The sequence below is a fragment of the Petaurus breviceps genome, unplaced genomic scaffold, assembly GCF_028583685.1.
Source record: "Petaurus breviceps papuanus isolate PSGF00001 unplaced genomic scaffold, PetGlider_PUasm1.0 176, whole genome shotgun sequence".
In the NCBI taxonomy this organism is placed as follows: Eukaryota; Metazoa; Chordata; class Mammalia; order Diprotodontia; family Petauridae; genus Petaurus; species Petaurus breviceps.
The window spans coordinates 17,053,003-17,076,701 of record NW_027185771.1 but is presented as its reverse complement, the minus strand read 5'-3'; the positions used below and the strand labels follow the sequence as shown (position 1 = coordinate 17,076,701).

Here is a 23,699-nt window from a genome sequence, read left to right as displayed (position 1 = left end):
GAGACAGGGAAGTCATGAAAGAACATTCTATGGATACTTCTGTGGGGCTTGTCTAGACTGGTTAGAACTGAGCACTTTGGCCAAGAACATAAATCTGATCCTCACATTGCCCAAGCTTCCTTCACACACAGAAAATGTTCCCTAGCCACAAGCTATGCTTCTCACCCAAGCCAGCTGTTTCATCAGTGTGTGGTCACAGGCAAGACTGGGCAAAAATATTTATGCAGCATTTATTAGGGAATCGACATTGTGCCCAGTACTGACTTGTATGTTTTCACGGTCTAACCCCAAAGAGTTAGAAGGCATGGCCTCTGTCTACATTTGGACCAGTAGGAGAACAAGCTTAAGTTGGTATCATGTAGTCATTAAAGAGTCGTAGAAGCATTAGGGCAAACTGCGCAGAAGAGACGGCTATATGGGCTGAGATTAGAAAAGTCTGCACAGAGGAAAGGAAAGGGTGCCCTGCGCATTACCCCAGTCAGCATCCTTTTGCAATAATGTTCTTTAGACAGTACAACCAAGTGAAAAAAGTAGAACTAGAAAAACAAACTATACAGTATGACCATGTGAAAGAGTGTGTGTGTGTTTGGCATAAATGGACAAAGAAAGCTGATGGAAACCCATTAAATGACTGGCACATTGTTTTGGCCATTTTTTGTTTGTTGAAATTAACTTACCTAAATATAAATAGTTGCAAAATAAGTTAATTGATTTTTACTGGGATGTACTACAAAGTCTATAATTATCTGTTGGGATGAGGAGAAAACATTATAAACAGGCTCTATTGTAACTGGAATATCTTTGATTTTACCCCATACCCACATTGCTCAGAATGCCCCATTTTTGTTCATTTGTGTTCCCACAGAACTTTCTGCCTTCTAGTACTTTATTTTTCCAACTAGTATGTTCTCATGAAATTAATTCTAGCCCTCCTGCTTACTGCTTGTTAGACCTTAAGTCATTTCACCTCTAAAACTCAGTTTCTTCACCTATAAAATGAGAGATTTGGGATAGATGATCTCTGAGGTCCTTTCTAGCATTAAATGATCCTTATGATAATCAGTAATATTAAGCAAACTATGACTGTGTCGATGGACAGGGGGTAGGGAAAAGGCACTTCAGGTAAGGAGGGATGATTAAAAGCATAGAGGCAGAAAGTTGCTTAGGCAGTGAAAAGACCAGCCAGAATAACGTGGAGGGTTTATGTTGAGCAGTGGTGGAAGATGAGGTTGGATTATGGAGGGGTTTAAATGTTAGGCTGATATCAGCTTCGATAGACAGTAGTAAACCATTAGAGGTTCATGAGCATTAGTAGCATGAAGGAGAGATACTATGGGACTTTTTTTTTAAAGGCAAGTTAATTGTAAAAAACATTCTCAACACTTGATGAAACAAAAAGGAAACTGAAGGGATAGAAACATAATTTAGGAATGTTAATCTAGCAGTGGTCCATGATCCTCACTAGAAAAAAAAAATGGATAGTGACTTGGAAACATTGTCAAAGACTTATAGTTCATTGAGACTGAATGTGTCGCCCAAGATATGGAAATAACGTTTCATCTCTAAAGGGAGAGGTCACTACTTTGCCCTTGCCATGATCAGATTACCTTCAATGTTTGGCTTCTAAATGCTCACCAATTTGATCTGCTGATACAGATAACTAGACATTAAAATAAAGAAGATGGGCTGCTTTATTTTTTGGCTCTCAGCAATGTTAGCATTCAGTTAATTAAAATAAGCTACAGCTATCCAGATTAGATAAATTTTAAAATTGACTTTAAACTTTAATAACAAAGAAGCATTACTTGTCCCCACTGATCATCTTCAGGACAGAGCGTGTTTAAGTTTTCACTTTTGCCTTAGCACCTCCAGTGACAAAGTGTTTACTATCTTAGGAGCAATGATTTTCCTTGTTTGAGAGCTCCAGTTGTTAGAAAATTCTTTTCTAACTGAAATCTAACTCCTTATAAATAGTGTCAGGCCTAGTTTTTACCTCTGGAAATACTTAGACTGCTTCTCTTCCTTTTTGAGTGTGACTGCCATTAAGGTATTTGAAGACCACGGTCATGTACTCTGTTGATCTTCTCTTTATTCTAAAAATCCCCTGCTTTTAGCTGATCCTTAAAAAATCATCTGATCCTTGTGCTGTGTGGTTTCAGGCCTCCCTCCCTACCCTTTTAGACATGGTCTAGCTTGTTAATATTTTCATACTTCAACAATCCCATGATCTGATCAATGTGGGGGATCCCTTTACTTGGGCACATCTCAGCACATTCCATCCTGTGGCATTCAGGTCTTCAGTATACCTGCCTGGTATGTAGGAGGTTTTTCACTCACTGCTTTACCTCCTTTTCTGGTCACACATACCTCACTTGTTCTTTTTATGCCAGTTGTTGGTAATATCTTACCACTCTTTGGACCCAGTAACCCATCTCCTCAAGTGTCCTTCTTAAAATGCAGTAACCAGAATAGAGTCCATTATTCCATATGTAGTCTGAATTTTGATTCAGTTCAAGTTTGATTGCATCTGTGATGCTTTCTTGATCTTCATCTTTCCTGGTTAGTTATTCTTAGGAATTTTTTTCTGTTTCATCGTGTGCAGAGAATAATTTTTTTCACAATTGACTTGCCTTTAAAAAAAAAAGCCTCATAGTATCTCTCTATCTAGACAGATAAATGCCTTTGTGGGATCTAAGTGTTAATGTTATAAAATTAGTTATTTTTATCATCTCAGAGATAAAAATGATACTAGCAAGCTAAGGTTGTAAGGCATTTCGGCTTTATTCAAAATTGTACCATACATGAGATTCATGACTATACCTTACAGTGTGATTCCAGCCTACCTTCCAGATTGATTTCATGTGATTCCTCACACATACTACATTGCAGAAAAATCAGCCTTCTTGCTATTCCCCAAATTCAGGTCCATCTCATCTGCCTTTGTATAGGCTCACTTTCATGCCTAAATATGCACTGGAAGTCCAGCCTCAGTGACTTACTAGCTGTGTGACCCCACTAAAGTAATTTCTTCTGTCTCCCCAACTGTAAAATGTGGATCATAATAGCACCTACCTTCCAAGGTTGTTGTGAGGATCAAATGAGATAATATTTGTAAAGTCCCTGTCACATAGTAGGAATGTGATCAATGCTTGTTCCCCTACCTTCCCTTTCTAACCCCTTCAGGGCATGACTCAGGTGCCACTTCCTATTGGAAAGCTTTCTTAATTCTCATAGTTGTTAGATCTCTTTTCTCTCTACAAGTTATCTAAGTGTATTACCCAGAAGAATGTCATCCCTTCCAGGGCAGGAACTGTGTCTCCTTTTGTTTTGGTGTTTGCTTGCTTTAGTGCAGCCGAATAAATGCTTGTTGGATGAAAAAAATGAGTAATTGAGGTAACTGAAGATACTGTCTCTGCAGAGCATTTGCAGTCTGTCTAGATAAAAGCAGCTGGGAGGTAGCAGAACATATGGAGTAGAGAACTGTTTTTAGGAAGACTTAGTCAGATTCTACCCCTGATCCATATGTGACATGAAGCAAGTCACTTCTCTCAGTGCCCTGAGGGGCTTGCTGACCCTGGAAATGGCCAAGTGGGATAAGAGCTGCATTGGTGGAGGGAGCCAACTTGCTGGGAATCCCCTGTACAAGGGAAATCACTGGACCAGCCCCAAAGTAGTGCCACTGATAAGCCTTAAGAGGGTCATCTGTACATCGAAAAGGTTGGTTCTGTACATAAGGATTATGTACCTCAAGATTAATTACATCTTGCACTGTAACAGTGTAAGGGATGGGAACTTGATTTATATTCTTTAGGGTTATCACAGTTATTGACATGTGAAAAAAAGGAATAAGTGGAAGAAGAAACTTTGTTGGTTTGTAAGTCACAGACTTCTAGAAGAATCCTGGAGCAGGTAGGAATTTTAGAAGTCATCTTGGTTAGGAGGGAGAAAAGGAGTACAGAAGTAGGACCCAGGACAAAGCTCCAAAAATAACAGTAAGAAGGACCTGAGGCCAGAGGTAGCATCCTCCACATCCCAAGATTAGAGGTGATTATAATAATAAGCTGCTAAATTGTTTTTAAATGAGCAGGCAAAGGAGAAAGAACCCAGTAGGAGAGTTACTATGGGAATAGAGAAGACAGGGCTTCATCTTCAGAGGAGGATACTGAAGCAAAAAAAGCCACTTTTACCCCCAAAGAGTAGCATCAAATGGTCACCTGCCCCAAAAGAGAACTCAAAAAAGACTTCAAAAACCAAATAAGAGAGGTTGATGAAAAATTTTTAAAAGTAAGGACAATCCAAAAAAAATGAGATTATGAAAATAAAGCCAACTAGAAAAGGAGATCCAGAATCTTAAGGAAGAAAACGACTCCTTGAAAATTAGAATTGGGCAAGGGGAAGCCAGCAAAGTTATGAGACCATGGAATAATAAAACAAAATATACAGAATGAAAAAATGGAAGAGAATGTGAAACATCTAATAAGAAAAAACAACTGATCTGGAGAACAGATCAAGAAGAGAAAACATAAGAATAATTGGACTACCTAAAAGCTGCAATCCAAAAACATCATCTTCATATAATAATAGAAGAAATAATCAAAGAAAGTTGTCCTTAAGTATCAGACCAAGAGGGGAATGTAGAAATAGAAAAAATCCACAGAACACCACCTAAAAGAGGTCCTCGGAAGAAAACCTACAGGATTATCATGGCCAGTTTCCAATTTCCGAAACCCCCAGGTTAAGGAGAAAATATTACGAGCAACAAGAGAAAAAAAAAATAGTTCAAATATAGTGGAGCCACAATTAGAATTACACAAGACTTAGCAGTGACTACACTAAAAGACCACTGGTCTTAGAACACTGTATATCAAAGAGCAAAAGAACTCAGGGGGTGCCGCAGCTGACCCAGGAAAATATAATCCTAAATGAAAAAAAGCCATTCAGTAATTGACAGACTTTCAGGATTTTATTGCAAAAAGACCAAAACTAAATAGAAAATTTGACATGTAAGATCTAAGAGAAATATAAGGTAGACATCAAAGACTAATTATAAGGGACTCAATAAAGACAAATTGTTTACTATTTATATGTGGAAATGTAAATCATATGTCTAACATTGTCATTAGTAATTGGGTAGTTTGAAAGAAGGAGTGGGGTAGAGATGCATATGATGTGATTCTAAAAAGCAAAAAGATGTAGGAAAAGGCAAAAAGAGTAATTATCTCATGCAAATGAAGTGTGAGAGGAGAAACTGATACAGAGGAATTAGATGGAAAAGAAGGACAGGTAGTTCTGGAACCCTACTCTCGGCTTAAGGAGGGAACAGTACATACATACACATGTATGTACATACATACGTACTTACACACGTATAAAAGTTTTCTAAATTCAGAAAGAAATAAGAGGGCAGAGGGAGAGGATAAGGCAGGGATAGAGAACAGGATAAGGGGGTTATAGAAGAGTGTGTAGATTAATGAGAATGAGATAAAGAGAGAACAACATATTTATTTAGAAGGGTATAAAAATCTAAATTCATAAATAAGAGGGTAAGGTTATAAGTGGAGGGAGAGAATACAGAAGGGATTCTTGGTGGGGAGGGGAATAGGTTAAGGAAGAGGAGGGCAAGATAGGGGGTAGAAGTAAAGAAGAGTGAGGAGGGATAGGAATAGGGTGAGAAGGATAGTAAGGAAAATAAGGAGGAAAATATACAAGTAATTGTAGTTTAGAATGTGAGTGGGATGGATTTACCCATAAAATGGAAACTGATAGTTGATTAAAAATTTGAATTCAACAATATACTACTTTTAGGAAATGCTATAAAAATGAGAGATACACACAAACATAAAATAAAGGCCAGGAGTAGAATTTATCATGCAAAAAAGCAGGGATAGTCATGATCTCAGACAAAATTAAAGCTAAAATCAGATTTAATCAAAAGAGAAAAATAGGGAAACTATACTATATGTCAGCCATATTAATCAAAAGTTTTAGACCATGTAAAAAAGCTAGACACTTGAAAAAAGCTGTGAGAGTCTACCTGCCAAAACAGACACAGGAACTATACAAACAAGCCCAAAACACCTTATGTACAAAGTTAGATCTAAATAATTGAAGTAATATTTACTGTGCATGGATAGGGAAAGCTAACATAATAAGAAAAATGAGTGTTTTACCTAACTAATCTATTTATGTAATACCATCCCAATTATTAAAAAATAAATAACAGTTCATTTGGAAGAGCTGATGGTCAGGAATTTCAAGGAAACTAGGGGGAAAATATGTGAAGGAACTAGATTCGGTAGTCTCAAACATTAAACCATGTAAGGTGAGAGCACTGTTGAAATGTAATATGGATAATTTTGATTATTTTAAATTAAAAATTTCCCATATAAATAAAACATTTGTAACCAAGAACAGAAGGAATACAGAAAAATTAGAGGAAAAAACTCACAGAGACAATATCCCAGGTAGATATGATTAGGTGAGAATATTATTGTCATTTCATTAGGAAATGAAGAGCTGGTGAATTTAGAAATATATAGAACTTATAAAGAAAGATGCTATCCACCTACAGAGAAACAGATGACAAGTAGAAATAAACATAACAGGGTCTTACATATATGCATTTGTGTATATATGTGTATGTTTACGGATATCTATGTGTATGCGTATATATATGTATAAAGGTATGCATACATGCATAAATAACCACAATTAATTGTAGTCTTCTTCGGGGGGGGGGGATAAAGTAAAAATGCACAACAGAAGACAAAAGAAAACATACAAGGAAGCAATGAAAAGATGGAGGGTTTTGAAAATAGTGTATAGTATTTATTATATGTAGAAATGGAAATTTATTTCTTTATATTGAATCTTCTCTTGTGTTCTGCTGTGTACATGGCAATGTGTTTTTTTTCTTTTCTTTTGTATATATGTTTAAAATAAATTCAAATATGATGAAAAAAAATAAAGTTGGTAGAAGTCTTAGAAATCACCTAATTCAATGCCTCCATTTTATAGATGAGTCCCAGATAGGTGTTAGAACTTACCTACTAGCAGGGCCAAAATTTGAAGCCCAGTTGTTTGACTTCAGATCCATTGAGGAGATCATAGATGTTAGGCCTGGAGGGGGCCTTATTTGAAATCCTCTAGTAGAATTTCTTCATCCTACAAAGGAGGAAGGTTAGGTACCAGAATAGAAAAGACTTGACCAAGGTGACATGCCCAGTAATGGCAGAGCAGGGATGCAGCCTCAGACCTGATTTCATATCCATTGTTCTTCCCACCACACCACACTATCCACTTCTTCCTACATAGTTCTGATGATGTCATTCCCCTGCTCAGGAATCTTCAAGGGCTTCCTGTCACCTATAAGGTCATACTCCATAGCCTGACATTGAAGGTCCTCCACAGTCTTGTCTTTTCATCCTTTTCTCCCACTATTCCCTTCACGTATGTATTTAAAAAAAAAAAAAAAAGTGGAGTGCTTGCTGTTCTCAAAACAAATCCTTTGCTTTCCCATTTCTGTGTCTTTGCTCATACCTGTCCCTGGAAATCTCCTCCCTCACTGCTATCCCCGAAATTTCTTCTGTCATTGCTAGCATTTCACAACAGTTCACTTCCATATAGTTCCTTACAGTGTTTTTCTTGTGATCTCCTCAGCACCACAACCCTGTGAGGTAAGTAGTGTAAATATTATCCTCATTTTACCAAGACTAGGCTCAAATGCTGATACCTTCATGCTGACCTCTGATTCTGCCTTCTTCCTATTTCTCAAATTAGAAGTGATTTCTTCCTCTTTTGAATACTTGAGGCAATATGTGTCTCTTTTGTAGTAGTGGACCTTGTGTTAATGGGGTGTGTGTGTGCGTGCGTGTGTGTGTGTGTGCATGCACATGCACTTGTATGATTTTCCCTACTAGGCTGTAGGTCCCTGAGGGCAGGACACACATAGTATGTGCTAATACTTTCTGGATGGGTGACCAGCTGAATACACCTGGGTTCTGAAACAATCCTATGAGAAAAGAGGACCAGGATATAGACCACTCTTAGCACGAGGGGCAGGACATGGAAAGGCACGGACTCGAGAGATGGAGCAGCAGCAAGAAGGCCAGAGCCACTGGGCTGGGGAGTGTGTGGGTGCCATGTGATGTAAGAAGACTGCGGAAGTGGGAAGGGCTTCAGAGGCCAAACAGGGTTTTGTGTTTGATCTTAAAGGTAATGAGGTAGGTAGGGAGTTTATTGAATGTGGCAGGCAGGTGACATAGTTAGACCCGCACTTTAGAAAGATCATTTTGGCAGCTGAGTGGAGGGTGGACTGTAGTTGGGAAAGACTTGAGGTAACCAGAAAGCTACTGAATAGTTCAGGTATAAGGTGATGAGGGCCTGCACCAGGGTGTTGGAAGTGGGAAAGGAAAGAAGGGGCATGTATACCTGATAGAACTGGCAATATTTGGCAAGTCTGGCTATGGGGTCTGAGAGAAAGTAAGAAGTCCAGGATGATATCTCAGGTTTTGAGCCTGAGTAACTTGAATGATGGTGGTGCCCTCAGCCATGATGGGAAAGTTTGAAAGAAGGGAAGGATGTAGGGAGAAAGATAATAGGTTCAGTCATCTGAGAGTCATCAGCCTTGAGGTGATAATTGAATCCATGGAGCTGGTGACATCACCAAGTGAAACACTATAGTGGGAGAACGAGGGCCCAGAACAGACCCTTGAGGGACAGCGAGGGTTTGTGGGTGTGACCTGTATGAAGATTCAGCAAAGGAAGTTGAGAAGAAACAGTCAGACAGGTAAGGAGAACCAGGAGAGAGCAATGTCATCAGCCTTAGAGAGGAGGGAGTATCCAGGAGGAGAAGGTGACTGATAGTCAAAGTCTGCCCAGAGATCGAGCATGTTCAAGATTGAGAAAAAAATGTTAGATTTGGCAATTGAGGGATCATTGGTAACTTTAGAGAGAGAGCACTTTTCAGTTGCAACAATGAGAGTCTGCACACAACTTTTTTCCTCCTGGCATTTGACCAAAAGCAGTGAAGTGACAATTAAAATGTGTCATTTCTGCGTAAGTTGAGCAAAATGGAATATACTTCTTTTATGAAAGTCAAGTACATAAATATCTCATCAGCTACGGATGTTGTGGAAATTACACTGCTGGTTGAAAACAAAATATTTCATCTACATAGAACCACTTCCTAGTCTCCAAATCTCATATTGGTCTGTGACATTCCTTGGGGACAGGGACCGTTGCCTTTGCTTTTGTATTTCCCTCCACACCTAGTGCAGCTATAAACACAGAACAGGTGCTTTTATGAGCCCTGTTTGGGTGAGTGCAGTCCTCATGTTGTTCTCCCTTTGTCTTACAGGCCCCTCTTAGTCATGACCTCATCCTTAACCTGACTCAGGACGGAATCAAACTACTATTTGATGCTTTTAATCAGCGGCTAAAGGTAAACACAAACATCACTGGAGATATTTGATGCTTGACAGTCATTCAGTGTTTTTGAGTATAGCTCCTTGCCTTTTATAGGATAAATTTTTGTTGTGTTGAACAAGATGGACTTTACTTAATCTTCCCATAACCCACTTTACAGATGAGAAAGCTAAGGACTAGAGGGAGTGAAATAAATGCCTTTGTATCATAGAATTTTAGAATTGAAATGGACCCTAGAGATGATCCAGTTCAAGGTTCTATCCAGCTCCAAGTCGTTGATCCTGTGATATGGTCCAAGCACTGTGTTATACAAAGAGGAAACAGATCTAGAGGGAAGAAGTAAATTGCCTCAGCCTGCACAGATGTGGCAGAGCCAAGGTTAAGATACAGTGGCCTTTCCTCACAGCTTCATGAGAATTGTAATTGGGAGGCGACTCGGAGATCATCTGGTCCACCTCCCTCATTTCACGGAAGAAACTGAAGCCTAGAGAGGGGAGGAGTAACTTGCCCCTGATCCAAGTAGTGAACAGGAGACCTTCAAATCCTCTCTCCTTCCAGTGTGGTCGGCTGCCTGTGGTCCCATCCAGTGGCTTCATCCAGTGATCCCTGCTCTCTCCTAAGCTGAGGATCTTCCACTTCAGGAGTTTACAAATCAGTGCCATCCCATTTGCACTTAGGAAACAATGGAAGGCCAAGAGCTCGTGCTGTTACTATTGGAGCTTCCTTCTGTTTTGCAAACGAAAAGGAAAATTAGCCTTGTCTCTGAATCTGATTGTTGACTAAAGGGGGGCATGATAATGACCAAGAAGCAAAGAGATGCCATGAAAATCCAAAACCTCTCTGGAAGGAACGGATCCTAGAATCACAAACTTAATACAAAGAGAACCTTAAAGTCCAATCCCTGATTTTACCAATGAGAAAACTGAGGCTCAGAAAGTTTACCTGGAGTTACATAGGAAGTAAGTAGTAAAGGCAACTTTTGAATCCAGGTCCTCAGACTCCAAATGCAGCAATTTGGACACTGTATCACAAAGACAAGATGAGCAAGGGAGCTTGATGTGGGTGCTAGTAGGCTGGAACGAGGAGATGGCACTTGTTTGTTTTGGGTGGCTGGCCACAGTAGTGTGTTCTTTTGAATCTTTAGGTCTGTGCTCTTGTTGATCAGGGACTTCTTACACTGGTGCAGATTGTGAGTCCTCCACACAGTTTCTGCTCTGGTACCTCCTTCTAACCTACAAAAGCTTAGGGTCACCTCTTTGCTCTACCAATGGAGCTTGAACTCTTTGGAAGGTCCAGTCAGGCTAGAAAGAATTTGAGCACAGGCCTAGCAGCAGACTGCTAAATATAGAGTAGCTCATTATCAGAAGGTTGGTCACAAAGGGAATGATTTTTTTTGTCCATGGCAAACTAGGGACAGTTATAGAAACTATTTAGAATGAGGTCGGATCCCACAGTGTAGGGCTAAAAATATTGTTGCAGAGAAAGTCTTTCATTTTGCTACGTTTTGGTGTTAGGCACTATCTATTAAAGGACTGCAGCTTGTCTTCAAATCCTGTGCAGACTAGTGGGGCTTGGGAGTTTCCCAGCTCTTTATTGGATGCTTTCTTTGAGCATAGGAGACCTTGTTTTTGGATTGACATAATAGTCACTAGCACATTTTCTGCTTGAACTATGTGCTAATTGGTATGCTGCAGTTCATAGAACCTGTTTTAGTCTAAGATATTTCTTGAATACATTGTTTACAAATCCCAAAGTGGCACATAGGTTGATTATGGGGCACAGGAGCCTTATTGTTTCAAAGCTACAAGTTAGAAGGTAGGTTCGAGTTGGTGTTCAGGTTATGGTGTATCCCTTTTTTTTTTTGGATTTCTGGAGAGCAACCGGCCTCAAGTGACTTGCCCAAGGTCACACAGCCTCTGTGTGTGTGTGTGTGTGTGTGTGTGTGTGTGTGTGTGTGTTAAGTGTCTGAGGCTGGACCGAACCCAGGTCCTCCTGACTCCAGGGCCGGCGCTCCATTCACTGTGCCACCCAGCTGCCCCGGACCTTTTTTTTTTTTTGGAGGACATTTGGGGTTAAATGACTTGCCTAAGGTCACACGGCTAGTTTTTGTGTTAAGTGTCTGAGGCCGGATTTGAACTCAGGTCCTCCTGACTCCAGGGCCGGTGCTGTATTCACTGCGCCACCTACCAGGCCCGGTGTATCCCTTTTGAAAGATTTATAGGCTAATTTCAGATCACAAGAGTCAGTTATCAAGATTACTTAGCTTTGACCCAAACCAAACAGACTTGGCTTAGAAAGAATATGAACTTCCTGAGTCTTAAAGTAGTTTCTCTGAAAATAGTGTATCTCCCACATCTTTTTTCAATAATTGCTTTTATTGATATATTTTTATGTTAACAAAATATTCCCCAGTATCCCTTCCTCTCTCCCTCCCAAAGAGAGCTATCCATTATGCACATAATATGTTTGTAAGACAAAAAGGAAAAGGAAAAATATATAGCATAACTGATTAATACATTAGGAAAAGTCTGAAAACAGGCTTCATGTTATTAGCAGATCTTCTTTGGATCCTGGAAGAAGATATTACAGTAAGAGGTTAGAAAAGAGTCCATCTCCTCAATATACCTCACACTTAAAAAAATAGCAGTAGATGTGCCATACACACACAAAAAGAAAGGCCATGGGAAATGCTGAAAATAGATGTCAAAAACTGGTAATCCAGAGAATTCTAACCCAATGAAAAGACATTAAAAAAAATTAAAAGAATCAGTCAGCAACCTGTAAAGAAAAAGGTTTCATCAAAAACAAAGCCAGAAATTCCTCAACAGAAGAAAACAATATTAAATATAAACTTCATTATGCACTCTAATAATGTAAAAAAAAATTATATCAGAAAATCTGGATGCACACAGAAAAAGGTCAGAGGGAAGCAAAAAAGCAAACAAAATTATTTGTTGATAAATACTTTGAAAAGCATGGATAATTTGGAGCTTATGGTTTTATATAAGATCATTTGTTTAAATGGATTTTTTTTCTTAAAGGCTTAGAATTTTAAAATTACTCCCAAATGAAAAAGAAATTAAATTCCTCAAGAAGTTGATGGAATGGCAAGGTAAAGTGAAAACACAAAAGAAATAACCCTAGAAAATAACTGGACAAAAATTGGAAAGCAATTCAGTTGAAAGTTACAGTTCTGGAAGATACATCAAGAATGGAAAATCTTGATAATTATTGGGCTTCTGGAAAACTATGAAGAGGAATATTGACAGCCTTTTCCCTCCAGAAAATTGTGTAAGTAAATTTCTCAGAAGTATTACAAACAAGGAACAGGTGGCAAATAGAATTCATAAGATGGCAACTGGGGAAAATCCTTTGGATTTTGTCTGAAAGAACCTTGTTGCCTAAGATAAATTATAATTGTGTCTCATCTGTAAAGTGGGATGTGTGAAGATTAAATACCTCTTTTTTTTTTAAGTAGTTGGGGTTAAGTAACTTGCTCAAGGTTACACAGACAGTTATTTCTGGGTGTGGTGCTAAGTATCAGAGCCCAGATTCAATCCCAGGTCATCCTGACTCTGGAGCCGGTGTTCTTACTCACTGCACCACCTGGCTACCCCTAAGCAATTGGGGTTAAATAACTTGCTCAAGGTTACACAGCCAGGTGTTTCTGGGTGGGTGCTAAGTGTCTGAGCCTGGATTCGATCCCAGGTCATCCCGATTCTGGGGCCGGTGCTCTTACTTGCTGTGCTACCTGGCCGCCCCTAAATACCTCTTTATATTAAATCAAGTGCAACATAACTGAGCTACTGAGAGTACACGAAACTATAATATTATATGTATAATGTATCAGGCTGAGCACAGAAGATGTATTTGCAGAGCACTGTCTTGGATACTTTTACTGAGCCTTCTGTTGCCATCATAGTACTATCCATTTCTTTAGGGGTTTAAGGTTTATGAGCTTCTTTTCTCACAATAATCCTATGAGAATAGTTCTGGTAGTATTATTCCCATTTTACAGATAAGGAAACTGAGGCTTAAAGAAGTGATGGCATATCCACGATTACTTGCTATCCTTTCCAGCACTGGCTATAAACCTTCTTTCATACTCCTATTACAGTGGTCCTAGAGGAGTTGACATTTTCGTTGCACCTCACTTATTTAGACTCTCCTTTACCACTGTCACTCATCAGCCTTTCCTCATTTGAAATCCATTCAATCTGGATTTTCCAGCCAGTTCTCTTTCACCCCTCCCACCAAGTCATTTCCCCTCTTTTCTCTAGCAGTTTAGTGCCTGGCTTACCATTTTCCTCTATTCCTTGACTCCTACTCATTTACTAGCAGACTTTAATATTCATATCAATAATAGATATTCCCTCAAAATCCTTAACCTCTCAATTCCTTAGCCATCTTAAATTTCCATAGTTTTCATTCCACTGCAGTTACACATAGGGATGGTCATCATTACCCTCAAGTGTTCCACTTCCCCCAGTTGGAAATTCTGACATTATACTGCATGACCATAACCTCCTATCATCCCATCTCTTCCTGTGCCTTAACCCTCCTAAATCTCCTTGCCTTCATTAATACTTCCATTTCCTCTACCTCTCAGGTACTTTCTCAGGTCATTACTCCTGCTCTCATTTCACTTTTCTATCTCTCCAGTATCAACCCAGGAGTTGTCTATATGCCAGTCCTTTCTTGTGAAAACTCTACTCTTGATTACTCCTGCCATCTGTCTCCTCTGCTTTTATTCATAAGCTTCTGAACACAGCTAGAGGGAAGCCTTAGAGCCATGCTGACTGGGTGCGTTGCAAATTCATGTCATCTCTTCTCAACTGGGTTCTTGCAGCAGCAGTCCTTTTCTTCCTCTGTAACTGCTTCTCACTCCCTAAAGAAACTATTCCAAAACTTCTATTCCCTTCTCAAGCCACTCACACTTCTTGCTTCCCCATCTCTCTCCTGGCTCAGGATCTTGACTCTTACCTTACCAAGAAATTTGAGGCCATTTGACATGAGATCCTTTTTCTTCCCTTTTGTTCTTATTTACTGATTACTTAAGTGCAATAATCAAATATAGTCACATCTCTGTCATCCTTAAAAATCTTTCTCTATACCTTAACATCCCCTCAAACTTCTGTCCCATATCTCTCTTCCCTTTCTCAGCCAAAGTCCTTAAAAAGAGATGTCAGTGCTCATTTCCCCCACTTTTGCCATCTGACTTCTACCTTATCACTTAACTAAAACTCCTCTCTCTAAAGTTACCAATAATCTTTTATTTATCAAACCTCAGTCTTCATCCTTCTCAATCTATTTGACCTGACCCAGTTGACTACTCTCGCCTCCTGAATACTCTGTTCTCTGGGCTTTCCTTATGTAGCTTTCTCCATTGTTCTCCTACCTGTATGACCATCTGTTCTCCATCTCCTGGACTAAATCTTACAGCCTCCCATGTTGATAATCTCAGCATTTTTCTGGACTCCTCACTCTCCCTTATCTCATAGCATTTCCACTCAATTGCCACATCTTATTATTTCTAACTCCACAGTCTCTCTCATATGACCCTTCGCTCCATTCACATAACTATCTAGCTGCCACCTTAGTTCAGGCCCTCATTGCTTCTATCCAGGATTGATACGGTAGGTTCCTAATTGGTCTCCCTGCCTTATGCCTTTTATCATTCTAGTCCAGCCTATACTCTGCTGCCAAAGTAATTTTCCTTAAAAACAAATCTTAGTGTATAATTTCTCTTCTGTCAACTAAAATGACTTTTTGTTGCCTCTAAGGTAAAATGAAAATCACTCTGTTTAGCTTTTAAAGTCCTATATAATCTGGCTCCAGTCTGCCTTTCTAGTCTCATTGGACATTAACTCTCCTCCCACACTCTGCAATCCAACCAAACTAACCTTTCCATTCTTCATATGTGACAGTACATAGCCAATATCTGTGTCTCATGCCAGGAATGCACTCCCTCTTCATCTCTCTGTCTCATAGAATCACTCTCTTCCTTCAAGATGCAAACATTTCCTTCTATGTGGAGCCTTTCCTGATCTTCCTCCCGGACTACTTCCTCATAATTAACTCTTTTATGCATATTTTTCTTTATTCTGTTTATTTATTCTGTTTATATTTTTATATGTACTTGTCTTCCATTAGAATGTAAACTTCTCTGAATGCTGATTAAAACATACTTTTTTACTTTATTATTGGGGTTTTTGGTCTGCATTTTCTTTTGTGATATGGCTAATATGGAAATATTTTGTATGACTGCACATGTATAATCTATATCAAATTGCTTTCTCAAGGAGGGGTGAGAGAAGAAAGAGAATATAAAACAAAATTTTTTAAAATGAATGTTAAACATTTTTATTTAATATGTAATTCAAAAATAAAATAAAAATTAAATGTTAAAAAAAAGAATGTAAACTCCTTGTGAGTAAGGGTGATTTTATTCTTTGAACTTGTATCCCTAGCACCTAGCTCAGTGCTTGACACATAATAGGTTCTTAACAAATGCTTATTGATGGATTGTGTTGTAACCAATAGTTGAACTCATATCTTCTGACCCAAAGACTAGCTCTTTTTCTACTTTATCCTGTCACTTTTATGGAGCCATAAAGGTGACCAATTCTCCAGGTAACAGATGGTCTTCTTTACTGCTGCTTCTTTAGCTAGTTCACCTATAGAGTAGCCATGACAAGACTTAATGATGCCATCCTTAATATTGGGATGCTAACACAGCTCCTTTAATTCCTAGACACATACTAGATGAGAGGTTGCTCCAGAGGAGTGGGCAAGATAAATTTTGTGGCCCTACTCATACTCAGTTTCAAGGGATGTGGGCCATGATCATGGAATGCTATTATAAGGCTGGAATTCAGCAGTCCAGCTATCTAAGATGAAGAACCCTAGAGAGACAGTGCCATGGGCAGCTTCTGTGAACAGCATACCTAGTAGATGATTAAGTAATTAACTGTTGAATAAATGAATGAACCTACAGACTGTTTTTATTTATTGGTTTGTCATGGGAAGGCCTTTTTAACCACAGCCAAACATTTAAATAGCATCAACAGGATCATCTTCAAACTTGAAGAACTATTTTGTATGTTGTTGCCATGACCAATCAGGTACTTAATGCAAACTGTGTCTAATTTAATGATTTATATTTATAGTATCTTGTTATTTACACTCTTGTGTCACTCCTTAGAGCACTATATCAGGCAGTAGGACCTCTGCTTCCTGATATGTTCAAGACTCATTTCAGCTTCAGTCTCATAGTTAATCTGTCCTGGAGTCTCTCTGACTCAGTTCATCTGGAGTCATAGAATATTAGAACTGAAAGTTCTTACTCCTAAGGGAGTCCAATTCCCTTATTTTACAAATGGAAAAATTGAAACTAAGAGAAAGTAAGTGATTTGTCAAAAGATACATAGATAGTGTGGGTCAAGAATCAAGTTGTGAAACCAGATATTTTTATTCCAAAATCAGTGTTTCACAACACCCTCTGTCTCCTGATCTTTCCAGTTGTTTACATGACCCCAGCTAGAGATTCTACCTGAAATAGACTTTATTATGGAATAGCCCAAGGACAATAATTCACAGGGCGTTTACCACCAACTCACAGTACAGGTCGTCCTTAAACCAGCTGCCAGGTACATTCCAGGAAAAGGGATTCAAATCAAAATAACGTAATTTAAATCTGACTTTCCCATAGAAATGTTATACTAGACTACAACACCTGATTTTTAATAGCAGTGACAGTAAACACTGTTTTGTCAACTATAAATGGCACATGGGTGTTAACTTTTGTAAAGTGTGGGGGAAAAAAACTACTGTCCTTGGGTTTACATCTGCATTCGCAGCTAGTAAAGGCTGATGGATTCTGTAATCCAGTCAAAAAGTAAGCCCTCCCAAGGCAAATATGGACTTAGTCTTTGTCTTTGTGTCCCCATCACCCAGGGCAGCCTCTTAAACATAACATAAAAAAATCTTTAAAAATGTTTGCTTAAATCAAACCAAATCCATCATTTGTCCCTTTGAACAGATCAGCTGTGTTCCTTTGGCCTGCAATCAACACTTTGCTTTGTGTCACTCTGGTTCCTTTGTGTTTTCTTCGTGTCTTGCAGGGGTGATGAGCACTAGTGGAAAGAGGGCCTAGGATTGAACCCCATGGTTTAGCATTTGTGTGAACTTGAGCAACTTACTTAAACTGGTTCCATTTTTTCCTCTGTAAAATAAAAGGATTGAATTAAATAGCTTCCTATCAGCTCAAAATCCTGTGATTCTGTCATTATCTTCTAGCCATCTACTTAAACTGTAAACTTCCTGGAGGCATGGGTTATCTTTTCTGGATTCTATGTCACCCTAGTGTTTAGCACACAATAGGCACTCAGCAAATGGTTACTGAATTTGTCTTTACCAAAATATCTGAAGTCAGGACTGTTTACCTCCATAAGGATAATTACACTGTGAGCAAAGCTCCAGTTAGGCTTGAAACACCCACCAAGATTCCCCTTTGGGTTAGACTATGCTGTTAATCTAGGTAATAAGAGAATTGTAGGCATATACGTAAGTAAAACCCTTCTGTGCTAATGTAATGTGGCCCATTTCCTAGTAGAACAAACCTGATATTTTTAAAGCAGGATGTTTTGGAATGATTTTTTCCACTCAGTGTGATCTGAATTTTAATAACTCATCAAGGTCCTCAGTTATAGCAGTATAGCCCAGTGTAGTAGCTGTAGAAGTGAAGAGGAAACATTCTCTAAGATAAGAGATTTGAGAGCATTTTGTTTAGCTGACTGGAATAATTTCATCTCCTCTTGAAAGGTAGAAGGGTGTAGTGGATAAATAATTGTCCTTGGAAACAAGAAGATAGATCTAAATTGAAGTCTAGCCTCTGACACATCCAGACTGGGTCATCCTGGCCAAGGTTCTTGACCAAAGGGTGCAAAGAAGGTGCTGTCCTGCAAGGGTTGGAGGGAGTTTCTTTAGTTTGGAGTTAACTACCTGGCAACTGCTTATACAAGTTCAGTGACTACAACTACTAAAGATTCTGGAAAATCAAGTCTTCACCACCAAAGTACTTGGCACAGCCAGGTGGCACAACATCAAATATAGATGGTTTTATCAGTGGGAATAAAATGTGTGTTACTGCTTTACCACTTATCCTAAGGACCACGGGACCTTTCCACCTGACCTGCAGCTAAAACTGACTCCACATGTTGTTGTCTCTGAGTAGATGAATTCCTTGGGAGCAGGGACCCTCTTTTCTGTTTGTATGCCAGGGCTTATTAACACAGCGCTTTGCACAGAGCACTTGAGAAGTGATTTTTCATTATTCAATAAAATCACAGGTCTGGGCTCCAATTGTTGTTACAGGAAAAGGGTAATTTAGATTTGAGTGAGTCTACAAAAGCTCTCTATCCCCACAATTATCTTCTATCTAGAAACCAAAACTTTGGAATAAGTATAAAGAAAATAAGCCATTACAGGGAGGATATATATTTGGATAGCCCCATAGAAGTGAATTTGAATATCTGGATTATCATGATCAGTGGAGTGTGGATTTTTTCCCCTTTCAGATTGAGATAGAAGGTCTTAATTTATACAAAACTCTTCTTAAAGAGAATATTTGTCAATTGTGAATCCTGATGAGTGTTTATTCTAGAAATCTCTTTTAGGAGATTTTTAAAAAATCTAATACTATTATGCTTTTAACTGTTTTTCTTAAATGTTCGATGTATTGTCTTTTAGGTAATTGAAGTTTATGACTTGACTAAAGTGAAGTTAAAATATTGGTAAGTCTTATTTAGAACTGGTGGATCATTCTCATGACAAGCTAGTTCTGGATATCTGCTTTCTTATTGTTCAATAGTCTGTTACCACTCCTTTTCTCCCCAGAGCAGTGAGGCCTGTCACATCTGTAGGATTTATATGGACTAAAACTGGCTCTTGTAGTCTGCCACAACCAAGGGTCCTCAGACCTGAGGTGCACACTGTGGAACAGTTTTCTGAATCATTTAGGACACTAAACAGCCGTCCCGGGATTGATAGTATCCATTAGCATATTTCCTTCCAGTTAATATTCACTGTCCCTGTAGTACAAGAAGGTCTCAGTGGGCATTCACACCCCTTCCTTGGACAGACCAGGAACTAATGTTTATCATTTAGTATAATTATGCTTTTGATGAGGAAATTCTCAAATGTAGGCCATGCTTTGTATAGATAGAAATTCAGTCTCTTAAAAATCTAATCTTAAGAGATAAACCAGAGAGGTGCAGAGTTCCAAAGTCTTACTGAAATGTTCGCCTTCCCCAGTCTCATTTTACTTCTGCCTGGGCCAGTATAGAGTTCCTTTCTCCCTTTTCCCTCCCTTCCCCTCCCCTCTCTGCCCAAGATCTCACTTCTCCAGGCCTTCAGAGCTTTTCACTGTCATTTCCTAAGCATTTTCCTTCTCACAGATTTGCTTCCTCAAAATTCTCTCTCCCCTCACCTCTGCCTCTACCCAAGTTTATTCCAGTGGACTGTTTCCAATACCTGCCCTATTGATACATTCAGTACTGATACGGTCCCCTTTTAAAAATTCTCCCACCTCCTACTGGAGTAGTACAGCCTTTTCACACAAAGAGTACCAGCTCTACTGACCTACCTGAACCAGCCTTTCTCTGTGTCCTTGTGTCATACTGTTTGAAAATTGGCCTAAGACCAACTTATCCCTCATTCTGATGAGTCTGATGAGTAGTGAGCATATAATCTATTACAGAAACTTCTAATGGATAGCCTGTGAATATAGTCTTTGTTTTTTTCTGCTTAAAAATCTTAGGTGAGGGACAGTGTATCACTGTGACTAGAGGCTTGACCTTGGAGTCAAAGATCTGGGTTCAAGTCCAACCTCTTGTACCTACTGACTTTGTAACTAGGCAAATCACTTACCCTTTAAGTGTTCCCCAGGCAGCTCTCTCTTAAGACTATGTTACTTGTGTATCATGTGAGAGGAATTTACACATCGAAGAGTTCTTTACACCAAGGAAATCATGTTTGAATTACAACAAAATTAGATTTTTGTAAGTGGCTTTCCATATTTGAACTCATCTGTCACTTGTTTTTTGTTTTCGTTTTTAAAGTACATTTTATAGCCATGATAACTCGTGAGCTGTGAGGTTTTGTAACTGTTGAAAAAGGCTTTTTTTGTTTTTCAGTGGTGTCCATTTTAACTCTCAGGCAATAGCTCCAACCATTGAACAGATTGATCAGTCCTTTGGAGCAACTCATCCAGGAGGTAAGCAGAGCTGAGCAAAAAGGTTGTTAGATAGTGACAACTCATGGCAGTAAATAGAAGTTATTGTTTTATTGCAATTCATACTCTGGCAGTACTTAAAAAAACCCTTTCCTGTGCTTTTAAGCCCCTTCAGTTAACCTAGAGATGAAAAAATATAACAAAAGATTATGTTTCTATCAGGCATTCCATCTGATAACACTGAAAGATCTCATTTGATCCTCCCAACAGCCCTTTGAGGTAGAGGAAGGAATAGTATCCTCAGGACTCAGCTGGAGAGATTGGCCCAGGGCCACAATGACAAATCCTGCTGCCATTGGTCATAGTCATTCTCCCTGTCCCCAACCCTAGTGGTCTTAGATTGGAAATTGTAGCCAAAGTGGCTTCTGCATTCACATGGAACTCCCTTCTTTTCCAGTGTACAACTCGGCCGAACAACTTTTCCACCTCAACTTTAGAGGATTATCTTTCTCTTTTCAATTAGACTCGTGGACCGAGGCTCCAAAATATGAGGTCAGGAATTCTGTGTTTCTAATGTTGCTGCAATAGGAGTATGTAGATAGCATGTCACTTCAGAGAACTTAGTGAATAAAATATCTAACTGAAAAGACTTTCTTCATTGTTTTTGCCTTTAAATGTAACATTATTAAGTCATTTGCTCAGGCATATATGTTAAATTTTTTTTTAAATTTATCTTGCTTTAAACAGTAGCTCCATTCCTGAAAACTAGCATTAAATTCATTGAACTCTTAAGACCCCTTCAGCACCCTGTCCTGTGATTCTGTGTATAAAGGAAATGCTCATTTTTTTAGGGATACTGCCAATTCTTTCTCTCACCACCTGTGGATGGAATTAGTTTCCCCCTCTCACAGTGCTTTGTTCTCCTCTTAGACACTTTTTTTGGTTCTTATTTGTGTGTGTATATTTGATCTCCCGCTATCACACCATAAACTTAGGGACCATGTCTCTTTTATCTGTGTCTCTGCTATGTTCGGGACCTTGCATCCAGGAGGTGCTTAATAAATGTTTGGGAATGGTTTGTCACATTCATCTTGGGAGGATGAAAAGAGGTATATCTTGTTCTTGTGAGGTTCCAAAGCGTTAAGAATACTTAAGGATAGCTATTTCCTCAGTGATAAGTGGTAATATTGATGTGACCAGCTTTAATTAATAGATATATTCTTGAAAATAAATTTTTTTACTAAGTATACAATATAGGATGAAAGACTTTATCTTCTAAATTTTCCGTGACCTTGGCTCCTAACAGTCCCTTTCCAGTTTGTCTCCCTTTAGTAAGGAAACCTTTAAATAGGCTAAGAAAAAAGAGTTTGTGGTTAATTTTTTTTTATGATTTGCAAATCATTACTCCCTAATTTTGGGGGGAGTGTGTATGTGGAAATTCACTTTTGTTTAAAGCAGTAGTTCTCATAGTGGGGTCTTCAAAACCCTAGGCATCTCTAAGACTCAAGGGCTCCATGAGATCAAAACTATTTTCATAATAATATTAAGATGTTATTTGCATGTTAATATGCCTCTCTCAACCATATGTGGTTGTGTGAAGCTGAATTTTCTTCATATACTTCAACCAAAACAGTGTCACAGTGATTGAATTTAGAAGCAAATATGAGAAGCCATTTTAATTTAATTAAAAAAGGTTTTTAGAGGCGGTTAGGTAGCATAGTGAATAGAGCACCGGCCTTAAAATCAAGAGGACCTGAGTTCAAACCCAGCCTCAGACACTTAACACTTAATAGCCGTGTGACCTTGGGCAAGTCACTTAACCCCAATTGCCCTGCCCTCGCCCCTCCAAAAAAAAAAAAGATTTTAAAAAATATGTAAAACAATGCCACTCATCTCATTAATTTTAGCACAGTTATTTTTCATAAAAGTATATTATATATTAACATATGATAGTTTATTACTTAAAATGAATTAATAAATATTTTCAAATTTTATCAGTTTTAATTTTTAATGTGGCAAATGTCAGTAGACTTAACCCACATAAACAAAAGCTTTTTAGGAGTTGTAAAGGGGTCTTGAGAGCAAAAGATGTAGAACCTCTGGCTTAAAGGAAAATGCTTCTAATACTCCTTTTGAAAGAAAAAGTAGTTAACTTGATTCTTAAAAAACAGATAAGCATCACTTATATTTCTGAGTTTATATTCCATCCGTTTTCTGACTTTACTGTATGCGGGGTGGCGCTGGTATTGCTAACTCATTTGTATTTTATGTTTGCAGCCTAATTTTGCCCATGGCCTGGCTTCTCTTCAGATTCCCCATGGAGCAACTGTGAGACGCATGTACATCTATAGTGGAAATAGCTTACAGGACACCAGGTGAGCAGGAAGAAGAACCGGCAGGTCACCTCCTCTTAGCCAAAAGGCTCCTTGTTCTTCTCCAGCCTGTGAAGGAAAGAGAGTGAGAGCCAGAGGGGACTTCTGAGCTGCCTGATCCAACCTGCTCGTTTTATACATTAGGAAACTGAGGCCCGTAGAGGTGAAATGACATGACGGGGGAAAACCAGGTCCTTTGGCCCTATATCCAGTGATTTTTCCCCCTCTTATAATGCTGCCTTAATTCTATAATTAATTCAACAGACTTTTAAAAATGAGTTTTTATTTTTTAAGGGAAAAAAATAAAATGAAGAGGAAAAAACAGCATTATATGATACAGTATAATATATATAATGTACCAGGCAGTGTGCTAAGCACTAGGAATACAAATAGGAGAAAGAAAGAAAGAAAAGACAGGCCCTGCCCTTGTGGAGTTACCTTCAGATGGGAAAAGACAGTACACAAAGGGAAGATAAAAAGGTGAAGAGGGGTAGGCATGATGTTGGTAGAATGCCCTGGTTGAAGAAGAAGAATTAGCTGTAATTTCTTAGCGCCCTGTAAAGAGAGGGCTTGGGAGGGGTTTTTTGCCCTGCCCTGGAATCCTCCAATCAGAGGGCCGAGGTGAGTTTCCTGATGAGGATCTTATCCTGGGAGAGCCTGATCATGGT

General features: G+C 38.8%; 1 protein-coding gene across 1 annotated transcript in view; it reads left to right on the top strand.

The window, feature by feature from the left end:
- PHAF1 (phagophore assembly factor 1) overlaps window positions 1-23,699 on the top strand; it is a 67,045-nt gene that overhangs the window by 8,518 nt on the left and 34,828 nt on the right. The window contains exons 3-7 of the mRNA XM_069085784.1: window positions 9,359-9,442; window positions 19,177-19,220; window positions 20,622-20,701; window positions 21,117-21,211; window positions 22,937-23,034. Of these exons, the coding sequence (XP_068941885.1) occupies window positions 9,359-9,442; window positions 19,177-19,220; window positions 20,622-20,701; window positions 21,117-21,211; window positions 22,937-23,034 (401 nt within the window). The remainder of the gene's footprint in view (window positions 1-9,358; window positions 9,443-19,176; window positions 19,221-20,621; window positions 20,702-21,116; window positions 21,212-22,936; window positions 23,035-23,699) is intronic.